Source organism: Cibotium barometz, chromosome 21 (assembly GCF_041138505.1).
Source record: "Cibotium barometz isolate CiBa-2024 chromosome 21, ASM4113850v1, whole genome shotgun sequence".
Taxonomy (NCBI): domain Eukaryota; kingdom Viridiplantae; phylum Streptophyta; class Polypodiopsida; order Cyatheales; family Cibotiaceae; genus Cibotium; species Cibotium barometz.
The window spans coordinates 29,366,283-29,388,821 of NC_141066.1; the positions used below are offsets into that span (position 1 = coordinate 29,366,283).

General features: G+C 43.2%; 1 protein-coding gene across 4 annotated transcripts in view; it reads right to left on the reverse strand.

Annotated features, from left to right (window-relative positions):
* Positions 1-4,149: 4,149 nt before the first annotated feature.
* LOC147627038 (Putative lysine decarboxylase family protein) overlaps positions 4,150-22,539 on the reverse strand; it is a 33,582-nt gene continuing 15,192 nt past the window's right edge. The window contains exons 3-6 of one of the 4 annotated variants that reach the window (XM_086815619.1): positions 19,724-19,852; positions 19,400-19,584; positions 4,761-4,916; positions 4,150-4,186 (exon numbers count right to left, since the gene is read on the reverse strand). In XM_086815619.1, coding sequence (XP_086671745.1) covers positions 4,165-4,186; positions 4,761-4,916; positions 19,400-19,584; positions 19,724-19,852 — 492 coding nt within the window. In that variant the 3' untranslated portion in view covers positions 4,150-4,164. Of the gene's footprint in view, positions 4,187-4,233; positions 4,917-19,399; positions 19,585-19,723; positions 19,853-22,539 lie in introns of those variants that run through there. The other 3 variants (XM_086815620.1, XM_086815617.1, XM_086815621.1) reach the window with 3 other exon arrangements.

The window sequence follows — 22,539 nt, forward strand, 5'->3', positions numbered from 1 at the left end:
TGGATATAAGTGGGGTTGTATAAAGTCAAGCACAATGCTAATGGTTCAGTGAGCAGGTACAAGGCAAGATTGGTTGCCAAGGGCTATGCGCAGACTTATGGCATAGACTATGAGGAGACATTCAGCCCGGTTGCAAGAATGGTAAAAGCAATACATGAGGTTGATCCCACTTGCTTTGAGCAAGCAATTGGAAATAAGAAATGGGAAGAAGCCATGGATGAGGAGATGGTAACATTGGATGCAAATGCAACATGGGAGTTAGTGCCTTAGCCTAAGGAAAAGAACGCAATTGGATATAAGTGGGGTTGTATAAAGTCAAGCACAATGCTGATGGTTCAGTGAGCACGTACGAGGCAAGATTGGTTGCCAAGGGCTATGCGCAGACTTATGGCATAGACTATGAGGAGACATTCAGCCCGGTTGCAAGAATGGCAACCGTGAGAGCTATCACATTGCTATGGCTGCAGCGAAGGGTTGGTCTTTACATCAAATGGATATAAAGAATGCTTTCTTGCATGGTGATTTGCAAGAAGAAGTGTACATGATGCAGCCACCAGGTTATGAGAGTGATGCACATCCAGATTTTGTGTGCAGGTTACGCAAAGCCTTGTATGGCTTGAAGCAAGCACCCAGAGTATGGTCAAACAAGATCGGAGAGTATCTTGTTACCATTGGATTTCAGATATCCAAAGCAGATTTTTCACTATATGTGAAAAGACAGATAGAGGGATCATGCTATTAGTCATCTATGTGGATGACTTGATTATCACTAGTGATAGTGATGCAGACATACATGATGTCAAGAGGCTTTTGAAGCAGAAGTTTGAGATGAAGGATTTGGGTGAGCTGCAATATTTCTTGGGCATAGAGGTGGTGAGATTACCTCATGGCATTTTGCTATTGCAAAGGCAGTATGGCTTGGACTTGTTGTTCAAGTATGGTATAACAGGCTATAAGCCTATTTCAGTGCCATTGGAGTAGAACACAAAGCTTTCCGCAGATACAGGTGAGCTTTTGGAGGACCCCACTACATACAAGCACATAGTGGGTAGTTTGATCTACATGACCATTACAAGGCCAGACTTGAGCTATGTTGTTGGACTTGTGAGTTAGTTTATGCAGGCCCCTAGGAAGCCACACTTGGATGCGGCTAGATGGATCCTCAGGTACATAAAGTCCACAGTTGATTATGGGCTTTTCTATGAGGATGGTATACAGAGATACAGTTGTATTGATAGTATTGCAGACAGGAGATCTACCAGTGGTTTTATGTTCTCATTTGAGAGTGCTGCTTGCTGTGAGTTGGAGCAGTAAGAAGCAGCAACAGTTGCCTTGTCGTGTATACAGGCAAAGTACAGGGGTGCTGCTATGGCAGCTTGTGAGGTAACTTGGTTTCAGAAGCTACTTGGTGACATGGGAGAGCTCATGGATAGGGTAGTTGTCATATACTGTGACAACATGAGCAGCATACAGTTGGCCAGTAACCCAGTATATCATGCTAGAACGAAGCACATTGAGGTACATTATCACTTTGTGAAGAAGAAGGTTCTAGTAGCAGGAGATGTAGATCTGGTATATGTCAGCATAGAGGATCAAGTAGCTGACATCTTCACGAAGGCATTGGGCACAGAGAAGCTCCACTTGTTTAGGAGCTTACTTGGAGTGCATTTGTGTGTGTCTCTCTCACATGCATTCTCTCTATGTTTGTGTCATGTGGATAGAGACCACCCTCTCTCACACACATACATGTGCATATGCACTCTCTCTTCTCACACCCGTCTCGTATACACACTCACACACATAGAAACTCTCTCTCTCTCTCTCTCTCTCTCTCTCTCTCTCTCTCTCTCTCTCTCACACACACACACACCCTCCACATGCCCATGTGATTACGCATTGTACTTGTACGCATATGTGTGAATGTGTTTATATATAACAGTAGTAATATAATATTTTTAGATATTTACTATATGTATACTGGTTTATATATCATTATTGTATATATTATTATATATCTTATTTTTTATTTTACATTATATTGTATATATTACTATTAAATTATCATATTTATAATATATTATTATATATTTACTCTAAATGTCTTTAATATATATATATATATATATATATATATATATATATATATGTATGTATATATATTTATATTTATATTTATACACACACACACACACACACACATATTTTACACATATATCCTAACTTCTAAACGATTAGAAAACTTGAACACTGCTTGCATGCACAATGAGCTAATGAAAATGCCATAGAAAAATCATTGTTGTGTGACATAAATCCTAAACCATTAAAAACTTGAACATGCTACTTGCATGTGCAATGATTATTGCAAATGAAAATGCTACAAAACAATTTTAAAGTGAGTGCTCACCATGCAAGTACATCGTCACACGTATATAACTTTGTAACACTATCCACTTTCAACACTAAAAGTTTTTATCATCCACTTTCAACTTTGAAAGTGTTCATATGACTAAATAAAGCAATGGCACATTTCTCTATGATTATAAATTCAAGGAAAGACTTGTGCTACCTCCTTACCATACCGCTATCTAGTCTCTTTAGTTTTTTGTTACTATGAAGCTACATGTATAGTTCCATATAAAAGCATTGTGTAGATATATAAACCATGTATGTTTACTTGCATGGTTTCATCTATGTATACTTGGTATGATCTCTATATCTACCATGTATGCATCTTACTTGGTCATATCTTTCGATCTTAGTTTATATACCATGTGTGCCATCATATTTGCTTTCATGTATCTTCCTTTACTACTATGTATGCATACTATTGTGTGTATTTCACCTAGCTCAATCTTTACATGTATCTAACTTGCTTTGATGTATCTTTCTATACTTCTATGCATGCTTACTATTTCAGGCATCTTACTTAGTTTGGTCTTTGCATGTATGCACATGTTGACACACCATTATTTTCTTGCTCCTTCGTTTATTAACTCTATTCAATTGCATCATGTCATCAACTATATAGGTTGCTCATTTTTCATAATGCAAGGAGTCTAAGATGAACACTGTCAATGAAAGTTGCATGCTATATGGTTTCAACATGTTTGTGTCACTAAAATTATCGAAGATTAGAACCCACAATGGCAATTACAGTGAGAGATTTCCATAAGACTAGATTTCATTTAGTACTAATGACACATGAGAACCTAGAGTGGTGCTCTTTGGTACTGTTGACATGTACACTACATTGCTATTTAATGAACTTTACTTCATTTTTGACACGCAAAACACAGTTACTCAAGCACACTAGTTACATAATTACATCCAATAGAAGAAATTATGCTTCCATATAAAAACAACCGTGTCAATAGTGCTTCCATTACCAACTACATTGTCCTCATGTTGGAGAATTTCTATCAATGTATTGCAAGGAACCAGCAAGGGGAAACACCCAGCAATCCAAGAAGATAAATGGGTTGTGAGTGCCACAATGGATAGCTTTGGTTATGAAATGCAATAGCATGCATTTAACTGCTTGAGAAGTATCTAGATAATCGAAAGGCATAATAAGCTCACTGCTTGCGTGTGTAGGGCTCTGAATGCTTCTTTGTGGTCTATGTTGCTTGATCCGTGTGCTTTATATATAATCATGTATTACTTAGAAAACACACGAAAAGCATGACACAGGAGAAGTAATAATTAGTGGTGTAGGGCTCTGCGTCTTTGTAGTTTATGTTGCTTGATCTATGTGCTTTATATATAATCATGTATTACTTGGAAAACACATGCAGTACATGACACGGGAGGAGTAACAATTGGTGGTGTTGCAGTTATGGTTACTTTTCCTGCAGTTGCAGTTCTGGTTACTTCCCTTTGTTAATAAAATTACATCCTGTTAATCCCTACATTAAAAGCTCATGAAAAGGTAACACGAGTTTTTGTATAATACCAACAATTTAAAACACATCCCTTATACTGATATAAGAGGGTCAGTATCAAGAACAACTATGTAAAACATTACCTATTTATCATGCTTTATACAATGGCATGCTCTATAATACTACAGTCATCACATCTCCCTTGAATGGTTTAGCCTGGGTTGATGGGGCTGCCTCCAGTCACAATCATAAGTCACCGCTACAAATTCAAGTCAAGCTTTTCTCAAAATTTTCCAACCACCGATCTGGAAGTTTATAGCACCTTTTTAATATATGAAGACAACCACCCTAATGCATAGAATTAACCATATAAAGCACAAAGAGGCTTCAAGCCTTCCAAGTATTCTGATTAAAGAACATACACCATCAATCCAATGAAACTCAAATCAAATGGGCAATGGTATAATCCTGCTGGGTCCATCTATCTATATCTCCTAAGAATCAATCGAGCTTGGCAAGGCCTGTGGGATTTGAACTCGAGATCTGCATGTTAATACCTTAATACCCAACAACTATGCTTCATGTCTCTTCACAACACATACAAGGGAGTCCTTATTTATAAAGCAATTACACTAGAACTTTGAGCTTCTTCTGCAGGTCAAGATTACCCATTATTAATCCTAAAATTTGCAGGCTTCCTCGTCAATGCTGTAAAAGTCTGCCAGATAATCCAATGCTTCATTGTTGTTGTCACAGACAGTCCATAATTTCTCAACTTCCCCCTCAGCAATGTTGCCCCACACCTTGCAAGTGCTTAGAAATTCTAAAAGCTTGGTATAAAACCCATCATAATTCATCAAAAGGAAAGGAACAGGATACCTGGATCCAATGCGTTGAAGCTGCATTAAGGTCAGAATCTCAAAAATTTCGTCCATTGTACCAATCCCACCAGGGAGTGCCACAAAGGCGGTCCTTTCACTTAGACGGTCCCGTACAGCAGCATCAACTAGACCATGCTTTCTAGCCGAAAAAAATCTGCATAGCAAACCATCATCTCACTGAGAAGAGAGACAAACTTCTCGCCTATCCATAGTTATCTACATAAGTTTTCGTATATATCTTGTATTTGTGTTCCCCTTAAGGGAAGATGCATGTCTAGGGGATCTAGAGGGCCAGGCCAATGTTTGCCATGTAGCCAAATACTTCCTAAAAGAGTGTATAAGGGAGTTTGGAAAAATCGCATTACTTTGAGAATTTACCTTTCAATATATTTTTTGGTGTATCTTTAGCATACCAAATCCAAAGTTGTTGGAGAATGTGGATTTAGAACCGACTCTTCCAGAGCTTTCCAACAATATATCAAATGAGCTGGTTTTGACAAAATTTTAAAAAGGGTTGTCCCAAATTTTTTTATCTTGCAAAAAGAGAATTGGAATTTTCCCAAACTCCTTAATATGGTCTTCTAGGACTAAAAAACCCCTTTTGGGTCTTCACCTCAACAATCTAATAAGTGCCTTGGACGTCCATTGGACATTCCTTCTTCACATTGTCTACCTCAAGCAATGGCCTAGCCCTTTCAAGTCCTTGTGGCAATTTGATTCTAAACAGGACCATCAGGACCTCCTAGTAATCCTTCATGCCCAAGAAGATCACTTTCAATAAAATATGATGGCAAGCTCAATCCCTCCACTCTTCATTTTTAGCTGTAACAGTTGAGGCACAATTCTCTGCGGTCCAAAGGTCCAAAAAGGACAAGCTCATTCTAGTTGCTTGTCATTTTATAGACAAAGCTTCTGAAATGGTGTTTCCTGCTGCCACAGTACCCAACCACCTCAAGAATGACTATCGTGGTTAGCCACAGAGTTCACAACCTGTGCTCAACTTGGTAATCAGGTGGACTTGTAATTACCGAAGTGGACTCAAAGAAGAAGGTTACTTTCCTTTACAGATCTCCAATGGTACATACATAGTTTCCATCCCCTAACTTTCATAAACATGCCCAAGATATGAAAATGATGTATAACAATGGGAAACTGCAAACAACTCAGTGCCCAAGCTACAACACAACAACCCAATGGCAATAAAGTGTAGATCCAAACATAGTTGCAAACTGCAGGGTGTCCAGCAGATTCTTGATTGCATGCCAAAGACAATTGTCACAAACTTTGCGTGTCTTCTTTCAGCCTAAGTAGCTGAATAGGATCCTTGATGCAAGTCACCCACAAAGACAGAGAGAGAAGAGGGAGAGAGAGAGCTGTATTTTCAGTATATTGTATGGTACAAAAAGTGTCAATATGATTGTACAAAATCTGTGGGCTTTGGCCTTCCAAAAGGGTAATCTAAAGACCTACGCTATTGGACATAACAATCTAATCGGCTCAAGGTGCAACAATAGCACCTCATCACCCTCCTTGGTACCACTCAGAAAGTCCTCACCAAAGAGATCAATCGTTAGCTTCAGCCTTCAGCCCCACCTCCCCAACCTCATTCATGGCACACAAAACAGATTTTGCCCAGGAACAGAGCATCCTGGATAATCTCTCCACCTCTTTGGATGCACATTCAAGACGAGGATTTTACGGTTTTTCTCCTGGACTTTGAGTACGCCTATGATGTACCCACAACTCATACTCTACAAATGCTCCGTCACACGCCACACCATTCTAGCACAATTTGCAAAACATTCTTAGAGGGCACGGCATCCATGATTCTGGGTGTCTCGTCCTCTACTTGTCAGCCCACAGCCATGTCCTCATTCAGGGGTGTTCAGGTGGGAAAAGGGGAGTATTCCCTATCCCCTGCTCAGAGCACTAAGGCTGCCCACTGACACCATGAGTAGTTTTTTGCACTTGCAGGACACAATGCTTCAGGGACTCAGTCTCCCTATCCGCACCCTAGAGGAACTCTTGGACGAGAAGTTCATGGATGACACCACAGCTTGCCTTACCACTTCCGAAGGGAATCTCCAACACTTCGTTCTAACGTCTGGCATCAAGGTGTTTTGCCTTACCTCCAGCGCACACATCAACTAGCACAAGTCATATGGGTTCTGGCTCCCCACTCCAACTTGCAACCAATTGATGCTTTCCAATGGATCCCCACAGGCACCACGCCTTGATATCTTGGATGCTAGGGGGAAATTGACATCATCCCAGAGCAACCTATTAATGCGTTCCAATGGATCCCCACAGGCACTACACCTTGATATCTTGGATACTAGGAGAGAACTCACATCATTCGCAGATTATTCCCCTCAGCATGCATAGGAAACTTCTACATTGGAGCTCGGTGAGATTGTCATTGGCAAGCCGTGTGGTAGTGGCCAACAAGATTTTCTTGGCCACCATGTGGTACATCGCATTGTGGTCGGCATTCTCACAACCCGTCCACCATTGGCCACATTCAGCGCCTCATCCATTTCTTCTTGTGGGCTGGTAGTGACAGCCGAGCAGCACACGCCAATATGGCCTGGGGATTCATCACCCAACTCCTCCACAGAGGGAGGCTGCTTCATCGACCCAGAAATTCAGAGCAAAGCTTTTATCGGGCAAGCTTATTGTCTAGAGCCTCCAGCTAGGGGTAGAGCCATGGAAGGATTTTTCTCTTGCCTGCATCCTACCTTGCACCCGGTCCTTGCCCCATACGGAAGCTATAAGCTAAGTGTGTCTTGGATATTTGAGAAGCTCCTTCTTGGCAAACGTTTGATACCCATCAGTTTCCCACCAGAATGGCAAGAGAATTGGATAAAGCCTATAGAACCAACTCACCAACTACAGAACCATTATGGTTGGATCCACTATGGCCAAGCTATTTAGTACAATTGTTGAGAGCAAACTCAGCTTATGGGCAGAGATGAATGAGAAGAGAGCCATTGGACAAGCCGGGTTCCGGAGAGACCATAACAAAGTAGATCACTTTGTCACAATACAGGTTCTAATGGAGGAGAGCCGTTCACAAGGAAAACCCCTCTTTTGCTGCTTTGTAGATTTTAAGAAAGCATTTGACACCGTGCCAAGGAACAGCCTATGGGAGAGAATGGTGCACTTAGGGGTGCCAAATGACCTAAGGGTGGCAGTGGGCACAGGCTTAGTTAGTACGAAAGGTATGGTACGGTACGATAAAATACCGTACTAATTGGTACCTTAAAATTTTTGAGGTACGGTACGATATTCGTATGTTTTTAAAAAAAATACTTCCTAAACTTAAAAATTGTAGACAAGTTACAAAATAGCAAAATCGTACCTGATCGTACGGATACGAACGGTACGAATCGTACGTACGATCTGATCCGTACGACGTACGGAACTAAGCCTGGGGTGGCAGTCTATAAACTCTATGAGAAGGTGGTCTGTCAACTCAAAGGCACAAATGGAATGTCAACCTCTTTTTACAGCAATATGGGTGTCAAACAGGGCTACCCTCTGTCACCAACTTTGTTTGGCCTATGCATTGATAGATTGGAAGAGTTGGTCAGGGAAACAGAGCCTGCTGAACTAAGGATGCCCCTCAAATTTTTGGATACACTATATTACTACTACTATATGCAGATGATGTAGTATTTTTTTCATACACAGTAGAAAACATGCAGCGGATGATGCACATGCTCCATGAGTTTTGTAAGGAAAGTGGCCTAGCAGTCAATGTCACCAAAACTATCCATGTATTCTGTATAATGGACAGCAAATTGAGATGGTGCAGTCATTCAAGTATCTGGGAGTTGATGTCCCGGCAAATCACAGGTGGAATCAGTGTGTACAAAGAAGGATTGATGCTGGGTGGGGGAAATATTACCACTTTGAGAATGATTGCAGCAGCAGTAACACCAAGAGATGGCACATTAGGCGCATATTCTTACAAACAGTGCTCTATGGAATTGAGGTATGGGGTGGCAGTATCTCTCCATCAACATGGAATGACATTGAGAAAATGCAAAAGGCATTCCTTAGAAGACACTTGGGAGTCAAAATTACCAACACTTACTCTATATTACTCCTTGAAACAGGCAGTAGACCCATTGAGCTCCGAGCACTTGAAAGGGTTTTTAAGTACATAAGGCAGGTCAAATCCATGAAGGTAGAGAGACTACCGCGGAAAGCATGGGAAGCAAGTAAGAGACCACAAAAGACAAACAAAAGTAAGATGCTATCATCAGGATGGATGCATGACATCAAGGGCTGGTTCCAAAGATGGGGTGTAGCCTCGTACCTAGATACATCACCAGACAAAGCAGACGAGATAGCATTCCACCAAGCATTATTGGAAGCACTACATTGCCAATGGCAATCAGCAGAAAAAAGGGCTAAATATGAATACTACAGTTCGCACATTAATCCAAACCACTGGGTCACATACTCACAAGAAGAAGATAATGCTCAGAAATACATAAGCACACCCATTCCTACTAATGCCAGGCGAGGTCTTGCGCTCATCCGCACTCTAAAGATTGAGAGAGGAGCATGGAGCGGTGTCTCGAGAGAGAAAAGATTATGCCGGCTATGTAGTCTGCGAGCAGTGGAGACAGAGGAGCATGTTCTTTTAACATGCCCACAATATCAGCACATAAGGAGAGATTTCAGCACCACTTTAGAAGGATACACCGACTTAGTGAATTTGCTCTCGCATGGCCAACTTGCTGCCCTTGGCATATACTTCATCAAAATTCTCAAGCACCGTGACTACCTTGTAACGCAATTGGCCACACACTAGTCTTTTTTTTTTCCCTCCCATGAAAGGAGGAGGCTTTGTTTACAGCTTTTGTACTTACTTCGTGGGGGTCCCATGGGCCGTTTTTCGGCCTCCCGAGGACGATAATATATTCTTCTTCTTCTTCTTCTTGGTTCTAGTCTCCTATAAGAGGCAATCATGGCTAATAACTCCTTGCTTTGTTCTCTAAATGCCTTCATTTGTATGGCATGTAACTCTGCCATCGCTTTCATGGTATTGACGATTATCTCTTCCCAATGAGGATCCATGATGTGCTGGAAACCCTATGCTAGACCTAGGGTTAGACTTTGACTTGACTTGAACTAGTCAAACTGTGGTATACATACGGCTTCCCTTAGCGACTTGGTGGCTGATAACCCCAATACACCTGGATGTTGATGACTGAATGGGGAAAACGCACATGTATGAGCTGCCACAACAGATAAGATGGCTGAAAATGGCACCTGTACCTGCTGATGTAACTGGCCAACCTACAACCTGGGCAAAAACGCACATGCAACTGACTTGAACTGAATGAAACCGGCCTCTGGTAGAAACCAAAGTGCAGTGACTAGCAGTCACCCTTCCACTTGTAGTCTAGATATGAAAACAAAAATGATTGGAGCTAGAGTGCCCCAAATCTGAAAATAAAACGACACCTGTTGGCCCCAAAGCTTGGCGCCCCTTGCGGTATTTCTTTATTCAATTCCACAAATATGAAAGGCTGAGTACACCAAAAACCAGCCAAGAGAATACACCTGTATGGCCAATCTGGCAGCCCACAATACCTCTCAGCACAGAGGATTCACACACACAGATCTGTGTCTCAAAGCAACACTCTGTGCTCCCCTCTGATCAGCCAAGACTATTCAGCAGGACAACCTTGAACATACATCTGGTATATCTCATGCACATGATTCCACAACCTAGCACAAGCATACATTCACTGTCCAATCTCTCTGTTTCCACCCTTTTCAATCTCCCATACCCCTCCTCTCACAAGGGGCCAGATAACTCAAATCTGCAACAGACATAAGCCAATGGAAAGAGAGATACATGAACAAATTCAGAGCTTACCAAAATCAGCTCGTGGATCTGCACCGGCGGAGGAAGTAGTTGTACCAGTCTGTACTTGCACACTTGTTTCAACAACTCTGCTTCACACGTGTGGATGTACCTGTCTGTACCTTCCTCTCTGCATCCACCTCAGTGCTGTACCTGCCCCCCTTTGATACTGCACCGACTGTACCAAGAAAACGCCGCCTGTATCAAGAAAAACACCGCCTGCAGCTGTACGGCTCTGTCTGTACCAGGAAAAACGCCGCCTGCAGCTGTACTGGTGCGCCTGCTCCTGCTGTACCCGACCGTGCCTGATGGTACAGTTCTGTACCTGCAGTATAGCCACCTGTCAGCAGTCGTACAAGTAACTGTACCTGCTGTCCGTACAGTTGTACAGCGCCGCATGTACCTACTCAAACCCCTGTCTACGCCGCCTGTACCAGCAAATCATGCAGCAGAGAAGACAGTCGTACTATACTTGCAGTCGTACAGGGCTGTACGGGCTGCACACGTGGACTGTACGGCTGGTTTGCACAGAAAAACAGCAGCAGAAAACAGCAAAACAGTAGTCCCACGTTGCTTCTCCTCTCCTCCACGCCTAGACTTGCACGATTGCCCAAAAGCTAGAGAGAGAGAGTGAAGAGAGAGAGGCATGCACTCCAAAAGTGGAGTTGCCCCCTCTCCAAACTTGTCCTAGGGCCCCAACTTTAATAATTATTAAAGTTCCCTAGGGGCCACTAAGGCCTAGGGACAACCATACATAAAACATTAAAATATTAATGTTCTAGATCCCCCCTTCACACCTGGGGATGTCCACACATCATTATCTCTGTCCGGGTACCCCACATGTGAATCATTTAATATTTTGACTCAGCAACCACCATGCCCACACTTGTGCTGTTCCATTTTCACAGGGCCATAACATACCCCCCTCTTGAAAAATGGCAACCGTCCTCGATTGCATTCTGGTGATACAGCAAAATATCCAAAGTGAAATATACAATATGGCAAGATCAGCGTCCCAATCTCTAAGCCATGCACATGTATCAACATTCACTGCAAACCAATGGCGTAATAACAGTCCAAGTTGTATACCACTGAGAACCATACATAACCACAACATTCCATGTGACTAGTACACCTATATCATAGAAGTCCCATAAACAAATGTACTGTCACCCATCAATACCTTCGGGTGAGATAAAAACTGCACCAAGCGACCTCTAGATGTCATCTGAACCTATCTGTGTCAAGGAAGTGGAGGTGCTACCCCCCTCTTGAGCATCAGGTAATGCTCCAGACCCATGCTCTGCTGAACCTGAATGAGCCACAACAAGAGTCGGCTCTAACTCAAAGGCATCGAGATAAAGCTGCAAAACCTGAGGTGAATCTGTTAAGTCACCTTCCTCCATCCACTTCGCATCCATCGGTGAATAGTTCTTGAACTTCACAAGATAGCGACGGGAAACTTTACCTCGTACCTTCCTTTCTTTATGTGCCAGTATCTGCTCTGGAATCAGAACCTCATCAAGTTCCTCAACTTCCGGCTGAGCCTCATCTGATACATCCTCAGGCACATCCCCACGGAAAGGTCTAAGAAGACTCACGTGAAAAGCATTGTGAATCCTCCAGTGATCTGGTAGCTTCAAACGATAGGCTACCTCACCAATCTTTTCCAATACCTGAAAAGGCCCATAATAACGCATGCTCAACTTAGGGAATAAGCGCTCCTTACCCTTCATCTTCTTGAGTCTAGCCTTTTCAAAGCAAGCGCAAAAGAACCCAATCACCCAATGCAAACTCTAAAACACATCTGTGACGGTCTGCGGCTTTCTTTAGCTTCTGCTGAGTTTTCTGGAGTGCCAACTTAACTCTCCGATAAGCTTCATCCATGTTTTCCACATACTGATCAGCCTCAAAAATCTTATCCTTTGTGTGCAAAATGGGTGGTACCTTCTTCCCCCCTTCCACAATCTCAAAAGGCGCTTTGCCTATCGAGGTATGGACAGTGTTGTTATATGCAAACTCCACTAAAGGAAGATACTTTTCCCATTGTTGCTTGTGCTCTGACACATAACACTTAAGAAGACACATAACACTTAAGAAGACCCAACACTGTAGAGTTAGCCTCTTCCGACTGACCATCTGTTTGTGGATGAAATGACGATGAAAACTTGAGAGTTGTACCCATGTTGTCAAACAACCCTCTCCAGAATAAACTCGTCATCCGTGGATCACGGTCACTAATGATAGACGAAGGCAAGCCACGATACTTGAAGATGTTCGCCATGAACGACTTCACCATATGATCCACTTTGATCGTCTTACGCACGGGAATGAAATGAGCCTGCTTACTGAACCTGCATATGATAGTCCAAATGCCATCATTGCCCGTTTGTGTCTGTGGAAGATCAAATATAAAATCCATGGCAATGCTCTCCCAAGGTCTATCTGGAATAGGTAAAGGCTGTAATAACCCTGGTGTCTTCTGACGGTCAAACTTTACCTTCTGACAGACGATGCATTGCCTCACAAAGGCATCAACATCTCTTCTCAAGGTTGGCCAATAAAAGAAAGTCTCCACTGCTTTTACCGTCTGCCATGCATCAATAAAAACCCATCTCTGAGAGTATAGTGCTCATGCCGCTGACCCTCAGACATCTGATCATACAACTTTTCAAAGTCCTCATCATGGGCATACTGCTCTTTCATTTCATCAAGCTATGATGATAAGCAAGTGAAACTGCAGAAACCTGTGGCTTGCGTGACAAAGCATCTACCACTACATTCTTTTTGTCTTCCACATGCACAATCTGGAAGTGAAACATAGACAAAAAGTTTGCCCAACGCATATGCTTCTCTGAAAGCTTAGTCTGCGTGAGGAAATAACACAAGGTCTGATGATCTGTCTCCACAGTGAAATCAGCCCCAAGCAAGTAGTGTTTCCATGTAGAAAGAGCGTGAATTACAGCCAACATCTCTTTCTCATAAACCTGTAAATGCTTCTCGGCATCTTGCAATATTCTACTCTCATAGGCTATCACATGTCCCTCTTGCATGAGAACGGCACCAATGCTACTTCCGCATGCATCACACTGGACAACAAAAGCCTTTCGGAGGTCCGATAACACCAATACGGGATCCGAAGTAAGCTTTTCTTTGAGCTTTTTGAATGCTGTAATTTCCCGATCAGCCCATCTAAACGGAGTTGCCTTCTTTGTCAAGGCATGAAGAGGCGAAGCAATTTCAGCAAAGTACCGAATGTACCGTCTGTAATAGGAGCACAATCCTAGAAAGCTGCGTCAATCATGCACAGTCCTCAAAGCTGGCCAATTAAGAATTGCTTCCACCTTTGCTGGATCCATACGGACTCCATACTTAGACACAATATGCCCCAAGAAATGTATCTCTTGCAAAAAGAACTCACTCTTTTTGCCATTAACAACCAGCCTATGGTTCCTGAGTTCTGCAAACACAATGGCCAAATGCCTTCTATGCTCTTCCTCAGTTTGTGAATGCACAATCATATCATCAAAGAATGTGCCCACAAACGCTCTATGAGGCCTGAAAATCCTGTCCATCATTCTGTTAAATGTGGCAGGTGCATTTGTCAAACCAAAGGGCATAACCAAGAACTCATACAACCCAAACGTGGTTCGGAAAGCTGTCTTATGCACATCCTCGGGTCTAATACGTATCTGATGATACCCGCTTTTCAAGTCAATGCGACTAAAAACTGTGGAGCCCTGTAAGCGGTCCAAAATGTCATCGATCCTCGGTATGGGGAATCGATTCTTGATGGTATTCTTATTCAGCGCCCTGTAGTCAATACACATGCGCCAAGAACCATCCTTCTTTTGCACTAGGAGTACAGGTGAGCAAAAGGGTGATGAGCTAGGCTGTATCAACCCTTTATTCAAAAGCTCCTGCACCTGACTCATAATCTCTTCCTGTTGGGCTGCACTAACATGGTACGGCGGTCTATTTGGTGGAGTACTACCAGGAATTAGATCAATGGCATGATCTTCTGGCCTCTCAGGAGGAAGTTCTCTTGGCAATGACTCGGAAAAAACAATCTTGGAACCCACATAAGAAATCAATCATGTCCTTATCTAACGTAGACAAATTAGACTTAGACTCATCATCTTGTGCATCCTTTACATAAATCAAGTACGCAGAAAGATGCTTCTTCATTACTGATGAAATTGCCGAAGCAGATACAATAGGAACAGATTCCCCTTTAAGTTTCACATCCAATACATGTTCTTTCCCTCTATGAGTCAGAGTGATTTTCCTATTATATGTATCCACCACCGCATGTACTCTGTGGCACCATGGCATCCCCAACAAAACATCACAGCCATTAAGTGGCATGATGAAAAACTCTTCGCTGTCCACATAACCCTGCAAATGAAGCCGAAGCTTCCCAATGATAGGAGTAACAGGTTCTGCAGACCCTGGACAAGCCATGTTAGCCTCATGTAACGGCCCCATCTCCTCTGCACGAATTCCCAATCGGCCAGCCAAATCTGGTGAAATGAAGTTGGCTCTAGCACCTGTGTCAAAGAATATCAAGGCATTCTGATCTCTCACTTTGCCCCATGCCCTGCACAACTCTGTCTCCTCACCATCTGGCTGTTCCCCCACAAGATCAGCAACTAACCCCGCAGAAGGTTTTGGTTTCTTTGACTTGGGCTCTCCTTTATTGTCAGAGTCCTTTTGGGATTTTCTCTTGGGACAATTAAATGACATGTGTCCCTCTTCAGTACAGTAAAAACATTTACGAGCATCTCTCAAAGCCTGTCTTTCCTCAGAAGTTCTCTTAGGCATTAGCAACTTCTTATACCGCGTCTCTGAAGATCCTTTAGCATCACGTGAAGCATGCCCAGATTTTTCAGCTTTCTTGCTCAAGTTCTTACTGCCTTTGAACCCAGATGATCCTCCAGTGAGTAACGCATTAGCTGTCATAGCATTTTCAATCATCTGTGACATGCTCATTACTTCCCGAGCAACGGAACCTTGAAACTGGCCTCTGGTAGAAACCAAAGTGCGGTGGACTAGCAGTCACCCTTCCAAATTTTCACATTTTGAAGCATCCAACTTGTGCCACGCAGTCATAACATCCACCTCAAATGTAGATGTGAGCCATACGGAAGAGAAGACCTGTTTAAATTGTACCCAAGTAGTGGGTGCTATGTCCTGCAAAAGAAGAGTAGACCACCACTGCAAAGCATTGCCTTTGAGAAAAGTGGCAGCTTTCCTCACCTTAGAGGACTATGTGTAATTCCCACCAGAAAAAGCAGCATCAAACTGCTGTAAAAAGGTAAGTGCTTTCAATTTATCTTTGGCTCCACTGAATGTATCAAACTTCACTGCAGCTCCCCCTTCCTTATAATCTTTCGCCTTACCCAAAGGCGTTAGATTATCATATGGAAGTGGCTTCGCAAGATGCCCCCAACATTCATGCCCATCATTGGGTCAACATTACCCATTCCCCCACCCGGCATGCCATACATTCCAGCCATGTTTCCAAACATACCATTATGCATACCTGGCTGCATGCCACCATACATATTCGCTTGCATTCCAGTTTGCATGCCCCCAAACATATTTCCTTGCATACGGGACTGCATACCACCATACATATTCCCCTGCATTCCAGGCTGAAAATTAGCTCCAAAAGGCCCTGGCATACCCATGCCTCCCTGAGGATAACCCCCAGTCATAGATTGGAACACCGAGCCACCACCAAAATAACCTGGATGCATAGTCTGCTGAGGAATGGATGGCTGTCCAAAGAAGGAACTCTGAGAGTTTGCACCATAAGCATGCTGCATGTTCGGAAACTGGCCAAAAGATGGATCCTGTGGGATGGCACCACTATGACCTTGAGGAAGGTTCTTAGATCGCACCTTCTTCGGGCTCTGTACGGGATCTCATAAATTCAACAAACTTCTCACTTTGTGTGAGCTGCATAAATACATTCATAACACCAGCCAAACGATCTTTAAACCGAGCATCATCATCCTCTTTACCAAGTACATCTTCTGGCTGTGTAACATCCTCATAATGCTCATCATCTGCAGCCTGTTCCCCTGCAAAAATATCCTCAGATGCATTTCTCTCAGGAGAGGTCTCTTGCTCTTCCTCTTCATGATAAAAGTACTCATCCTCTGTATCAGACATATTGCTGAATTTTTCAGCGATGACTTTCCTCGAGGCAACCACGAGCTCACCCCCTTAAGAAAGTTGATGATTGATCCCGGCAGCGGAACCTTGAAACCGGCCTCTGATAGAAACCAAAGTGCGGTGGACTAGCAGTCACCCTTCCACTTGTAGTCTAGATATGAAAACAAAAATGATTGGAGCTAGAGTGCCCCAAATCTGAAAATAAAACGACACCAGTTGGCCCCAAAGCTTGGCGCCCCTTGCGGTATTTCTTTATTCAATTCCACAAATATGAAAGGCTGAGTACACCAAAAACCAGCCAAGAGAATACACCTGTATGGCCAATTTGGCAGCCCACAATACCTCTCAGCACAGAGGATTCACACACAGATCTGTGTCTCAAAGCAACACTCTGTGCTCCCCTCTGATCAGCCAAGACTATTCAGCAGGACAACCTTGAACATACATCTCGTATATCTCATGCACATGATTCCACAACTCAGCACAAGCATACATTCACTGTCCAATCTCTCTGTTTCCACCCTTTTCAATCTGCCATACCCCTCCTCTCACAAGGGGCCAGATAACTCAAATCTGCAACAGACATAAGCCAATGGAAAGAGAGATACATGAACAAATTTAGAGCTTACCAAAATCAGCTCGTGGATCTGCACCGGAGGAAGTAGTTGTACCAGTCTGTACTTGCACACTTGTTTCAACAACTCTGCTTCACACGTGTGGGTGTACCTATCTGTACCTTCCTCTCTGCATCCACCTCAGTGCTGTACCTGCAGCCCTTTGATACTGCACCGACTGTACCAAGAAAACGCCGCCTGTATCAAGAAAAACACCGCCTGCAGCTGTGCGGCTCTGTCTGTACCAGGAAAAACGCCGCCTGCTGCAGCAGCTGTACTGGTGCGTCTGCTCTTGCTGTACCCGACTGTGCCTGATGGTACAGTTCTGTACCTACAGTAAAGCCACCTGTTCACAGCAGTCGTACAGGTAACTGTACCTGCTGTCCGTACAGTTGTACAGCGCCGCCTGTACCTGCTCAAACCCCTATCTACGCCGCTTGTACCAGCAAGTCATGCAGCAGAGAAGACAGCCGTACTGCACTTGCAGTCGTACAGGGCTGTACGGGCTGCACACGTGGACTGTACCGCTGGTTTGCACAGAAAACAGCAAAACAGTAGTCCCACGTTGCTTCTCCTCTCCTCCATGCCTAGACTTGCACGATTGCCCAAAAGCTAGAGAGAGAGAGTGAAGAGAGAGAGGCATGCACTCCAAAAGTGGAGTTGCCCCCTCTCCAAACTTGTCCTAGGGCCCCAACTTTAATAATTATTAAAGTTCCCTAGGGGCCACTAAGGCCTAGGGGCAACCATACATAAAACATTAAAATATTAATGTTCTAGTTCCCCCCTTCACACCTGGAGATGTCCACACATCATTATCTCTGTCCGGGCACCCCACATGTGAATCATTTAATATTTTGACTCAGCAACCACCATGCCCACACTTGTGCTGTTCCATTTTCATAGGGCCATAACACTGAACAAGGCATATACACCTGCAAACGCACTACTGGACTGCAAACATACATGTGAAAACTGAAAAATGCGGACTCCTAGGCTGTCTTGATGCCCTGGATGACCTGCAAAACCGGCTGCAACAACAAAAAGTGCAAATCCTAATTACAAACCCTAGCTTCTATGGACTTTGACACAAACCTTCCTAAAAGAGCGAGGAAGACAAAATGTGGGTTACTTGACTACTATGGAAAGCTTTAGTACTTCTACTATGGATAGATCTAGTAAGTTTGTTAGCTGATTCCTTGCAGGCATAATGTAACAGGCAAAGATGTTTCTCGTTGTTTATTCGTTTTTGGTGCCCAATATTTGGCTTGCATAGAATCCACAAGCCGATATGCAAATGGTGATCAACAATCAGCTTGCCTTGGATGTGCTCAACTGCTATAACATTGACTAACAAGCAGTTTTTGCCTTTAATTCAAGCAATTATCCAAGACTCTTTTTCCTCTTCTCTTTGCAGGAAATAAAGTACAGAGGGACTTTTGGACAACCCTTTTAGTCTCTTTGACTCAAACAATTGCTCATTTGCTTGGATCTAACCATGTGTTTGAATCTTATCAAAAGAGCTTTGGAGTCTATGAAGGATAGGTTGGATAAAGCGTGCAAGGCCTATACCAGACAACGCAGAGATGTTGACTTTGACGAGGGTGATTGGGCATATCTTTGGATTATGAAGCACCACTCAAAACGTGCCCAAAATTATCTTTCAGACGGTTTGATCCATTCCCCATTGTCAAGAATGTCAATGAGGTCCTCATGAGCTCCACCTTCTGCCAAGTTGGACTATGCACAACTTGTTTCATGTCAGTTAGTTGAAGGCATATGTAGGACCGCTTTCTATTGCTGTTTTAGATAAGCCCTAGGCAGAAGTCATTGATGAGGCCGAAGTATTGATTTCGGAATAGATCATCCTTCACCGCTTCTAGCATGGCACAAGTCACCAATACCTCACCAAGTTTTAAAATAGAGAATTTTTTAGCGAAGCAAATAAGGCTATACCTGCAAGTAAAGTAGACATGATTCTCTAAGTACGGATGGATATTTGAACTTGTCCACTGTCCAGCCTCTTTGGATATTTTGAAACCACCCACGGGCTTCTCTGCTTCCAGTGCTCCTTTTATGACAGCGTCCATCATCCCTGGCCCTACACCTGTCCACGTAGTGCAGTCTAATAGTGCAGCCACCTGTAAAGATTTTATTGTTGTTGGTACAGATGGCCTTGAAAACCATAAGAAAACAAAATAAATATCAACTATATAAAACCTTTACATTAAAAAAAGAGAAATTAACACACGCAATTGACCAAGCTAACAATGCTTCCACCTCTCTTCCAAGCTCCACTGCCCGCAAAAAATGCGGGTGGTCGGGCTTTGTTCTTGATGAACCTAGGTAGACCACACCCTTTCCAAGTTTCTGAATCAGCTCATAACACCTATGAATTTCTTTCCTCACCTGAAACACACAAAGATGATGTAAGATTTGCCATAAATAGTGTTTTAAATGGAGAATACGAGCATTCAGCAAAATAGGCTCTAAGAAAAACTTATAGTACATTAAGGTACTTAGTCTTAAGAACACCCATGCTGAGGAAACAGCATAAAAGGCAACGGTGAGACAAGAAAAGGGAGGAAGGGAAGAGGAGTCATGACATACTGGAAAACAAAAAAGGCTCAAATTTGGAACCCATAACAGCTATGAAACAAAAGATATCAAGTCTAAATATTTAGAATCATTGAAAATGGGGGGGGAAAATAGAGAAACAATTTGGGATAGACCATAATCTGGGGGGGTAATGAGGAGAGTGGTGAAAATCAAAACTTCACGGGGATTAAGTGGGGAAAAACAGTTGGGCATATCTTGAGCTCAGATTAGGATTGGAAAATGGAATTGAAAACACCGACCCTTAAGGAAAGGACATTTTGGTGTTCCTGATTTATGAAACCGTCCTTTCCTGTAGCTTTGTCACATCCCCTCTTGGAACCCATAACAGCTATGAAACAAAAGATATCAAGTCTAAATATTTAGAATCATTGAAAATGGGGGGGGGGGGGAAATAGAGAAACAATTTGGGATAGACCATAATCTGGGGGGGTAATGAGGAGAGTGGTGAAAATCAAAACTTCACGGGCATTAAGTGGGGAAAAACAGTTGGGCATATCTTGAGCTCAGATTAGGATTGGAAAATGGAATTGAAAACACCAACCCTTAAGGAAAGGACATTTTGGTGTTCCTGATTTATGAAACCGTCCTTTCCTGTAGCTTTGTCACATCCCCTCAAGGCTCAAAAATGTGATGGAGTGTGCCGACAAAAGATAACTGGGCAATCTACAAGAGGATGATGCACTCTGTTGACATTGGATTTCGTCGTCTGCCTCTCTCCTCGCTGCAACATCAGCAGGTGTTCTTCGCAGCTATAACCCACATAGTGGGTTTCGGCCTTCACAGCCCTCCTATATGGGACACATTGCCCTATGGTCTCCCTCATCCCCCACTTATGCTCACATATATCATAGAAGTCCCATAAACAGATATACTGTCAGCCTCAGTACCTTCGGGTGAGATAAAAACTGCACCAAGCGACCTCTAGATGTCATCTGAGCCTGTCTGTATCAAGGGAGTGGAGGTGCTACCCCCCTCTTGAGCATCAGGTAATGCTCCAGACCCATGCTCTGCTAAACCTGAATGAGCCACAACAAGAGTCGGCTCTAACTCAAAGGCATCGAGATAAAGCTACAAAACCTGAGGTGAATCTGTTAAGTCACCTTCCTCCATCCACTTCGCATCCATCGGTGAATAGTTCTTGAACTTCACAAGATAGCGACGGGAAACTTTACCTCGTACCTTCCTTTCTTTATGTGCCGGTATCTGCTCTGGAATCAGAACCTCATCAAGTTCCTCAACTTCCGGCTGAGCCTCATCTGATACATCCTCAGGCACATCCCCACGGAAAGGTTTAAGGAGACTCACGTGAAAAGCATTGTGAATCCTCCAATGATCTGGTAGCTTCAAGCGATAGGCTACCTCACCAATCTTTCCAATACCTAAAAAGGCCCATAATAACGCATGCTCAACTTAGGGAATAAGCGCTCTTTACCCTTCATCTTCTTGAGTCTAGCCTTTTCAAAGCGCAAAAGAACCCAATCTCCCAATGCAAACTGTAAATCACGTCTGTGACGATCTGCGGCTTTCTTTTGCTTCTGCTGAGTTTTCTGGAGTGCCAACTTAACCCTCTGATAAGCTTCATCCAAACTTTCCACATACTGATCAGCCTCAAAGATCTTATCCTTTGTATGCAAAATGGGTTGTACCTTTTTCCCTCCTCCTACAATCTCAAAAGGCGCCTTGCCTGTCGAGGTATGTACAGTGTTGTTATATGCAAACTCCACCAAAGGAAGATAGTTTTCCCATTGTTGCACGGTCACTAATGATGGACGTAGGCAAGCCATGATATCTGAAGATGTTCGGCATGAACAACTTCACCATATGATCCACTTTGATCATCTTACGCACGGGAATGAAATGAGCCTGCTTACTGAACCTGCATATGATAGTCCAGATGCCATCATTTCCCGTTTGTGTCCGCGGAAGATCAAATATAAAATCCATGGCAATGCTCTCCCAAGGTCTATCTGGAATAGGTAAAGGCTGTAATAACCCGAGTGTCTTCTGACGGTCAAACTTTACCTTCTGACATACGATGCATTGCCTCACAAAGGCATCAACATCTCTTCTCAAGGTTGGCCAATAAAAGAAAGTCTCCACTGCTTTGACCGTGGCGTCAATACCTCTATGACCTGCATACGGTGGAGCATGACTTTCAATCATAGCCTTGAGTCGCAATGGCCTGGTAACAACAGTCTGCCATGCATCAATACAAACCCATCTCTGAGAGTATAGTGCTCATGATGCCGCTGACCCTCAGACATCTGATCATACAACCTTTCAAAGTCCTCATCATGGGCATACTGCTCTTTCATTTCATCAAGCTCATGATGATAAGCAAGTGAAACTGCAGAGACCTGTGGCTTGCGTGACAAAGCATCTACCGCTACATTCTTTTTGCCTTCCACATGCACAATCTGGAAGTGAAACATAGACAAAAAGTTTGCCCAACGCATATGCTTCTCTGAAAGCTTAGT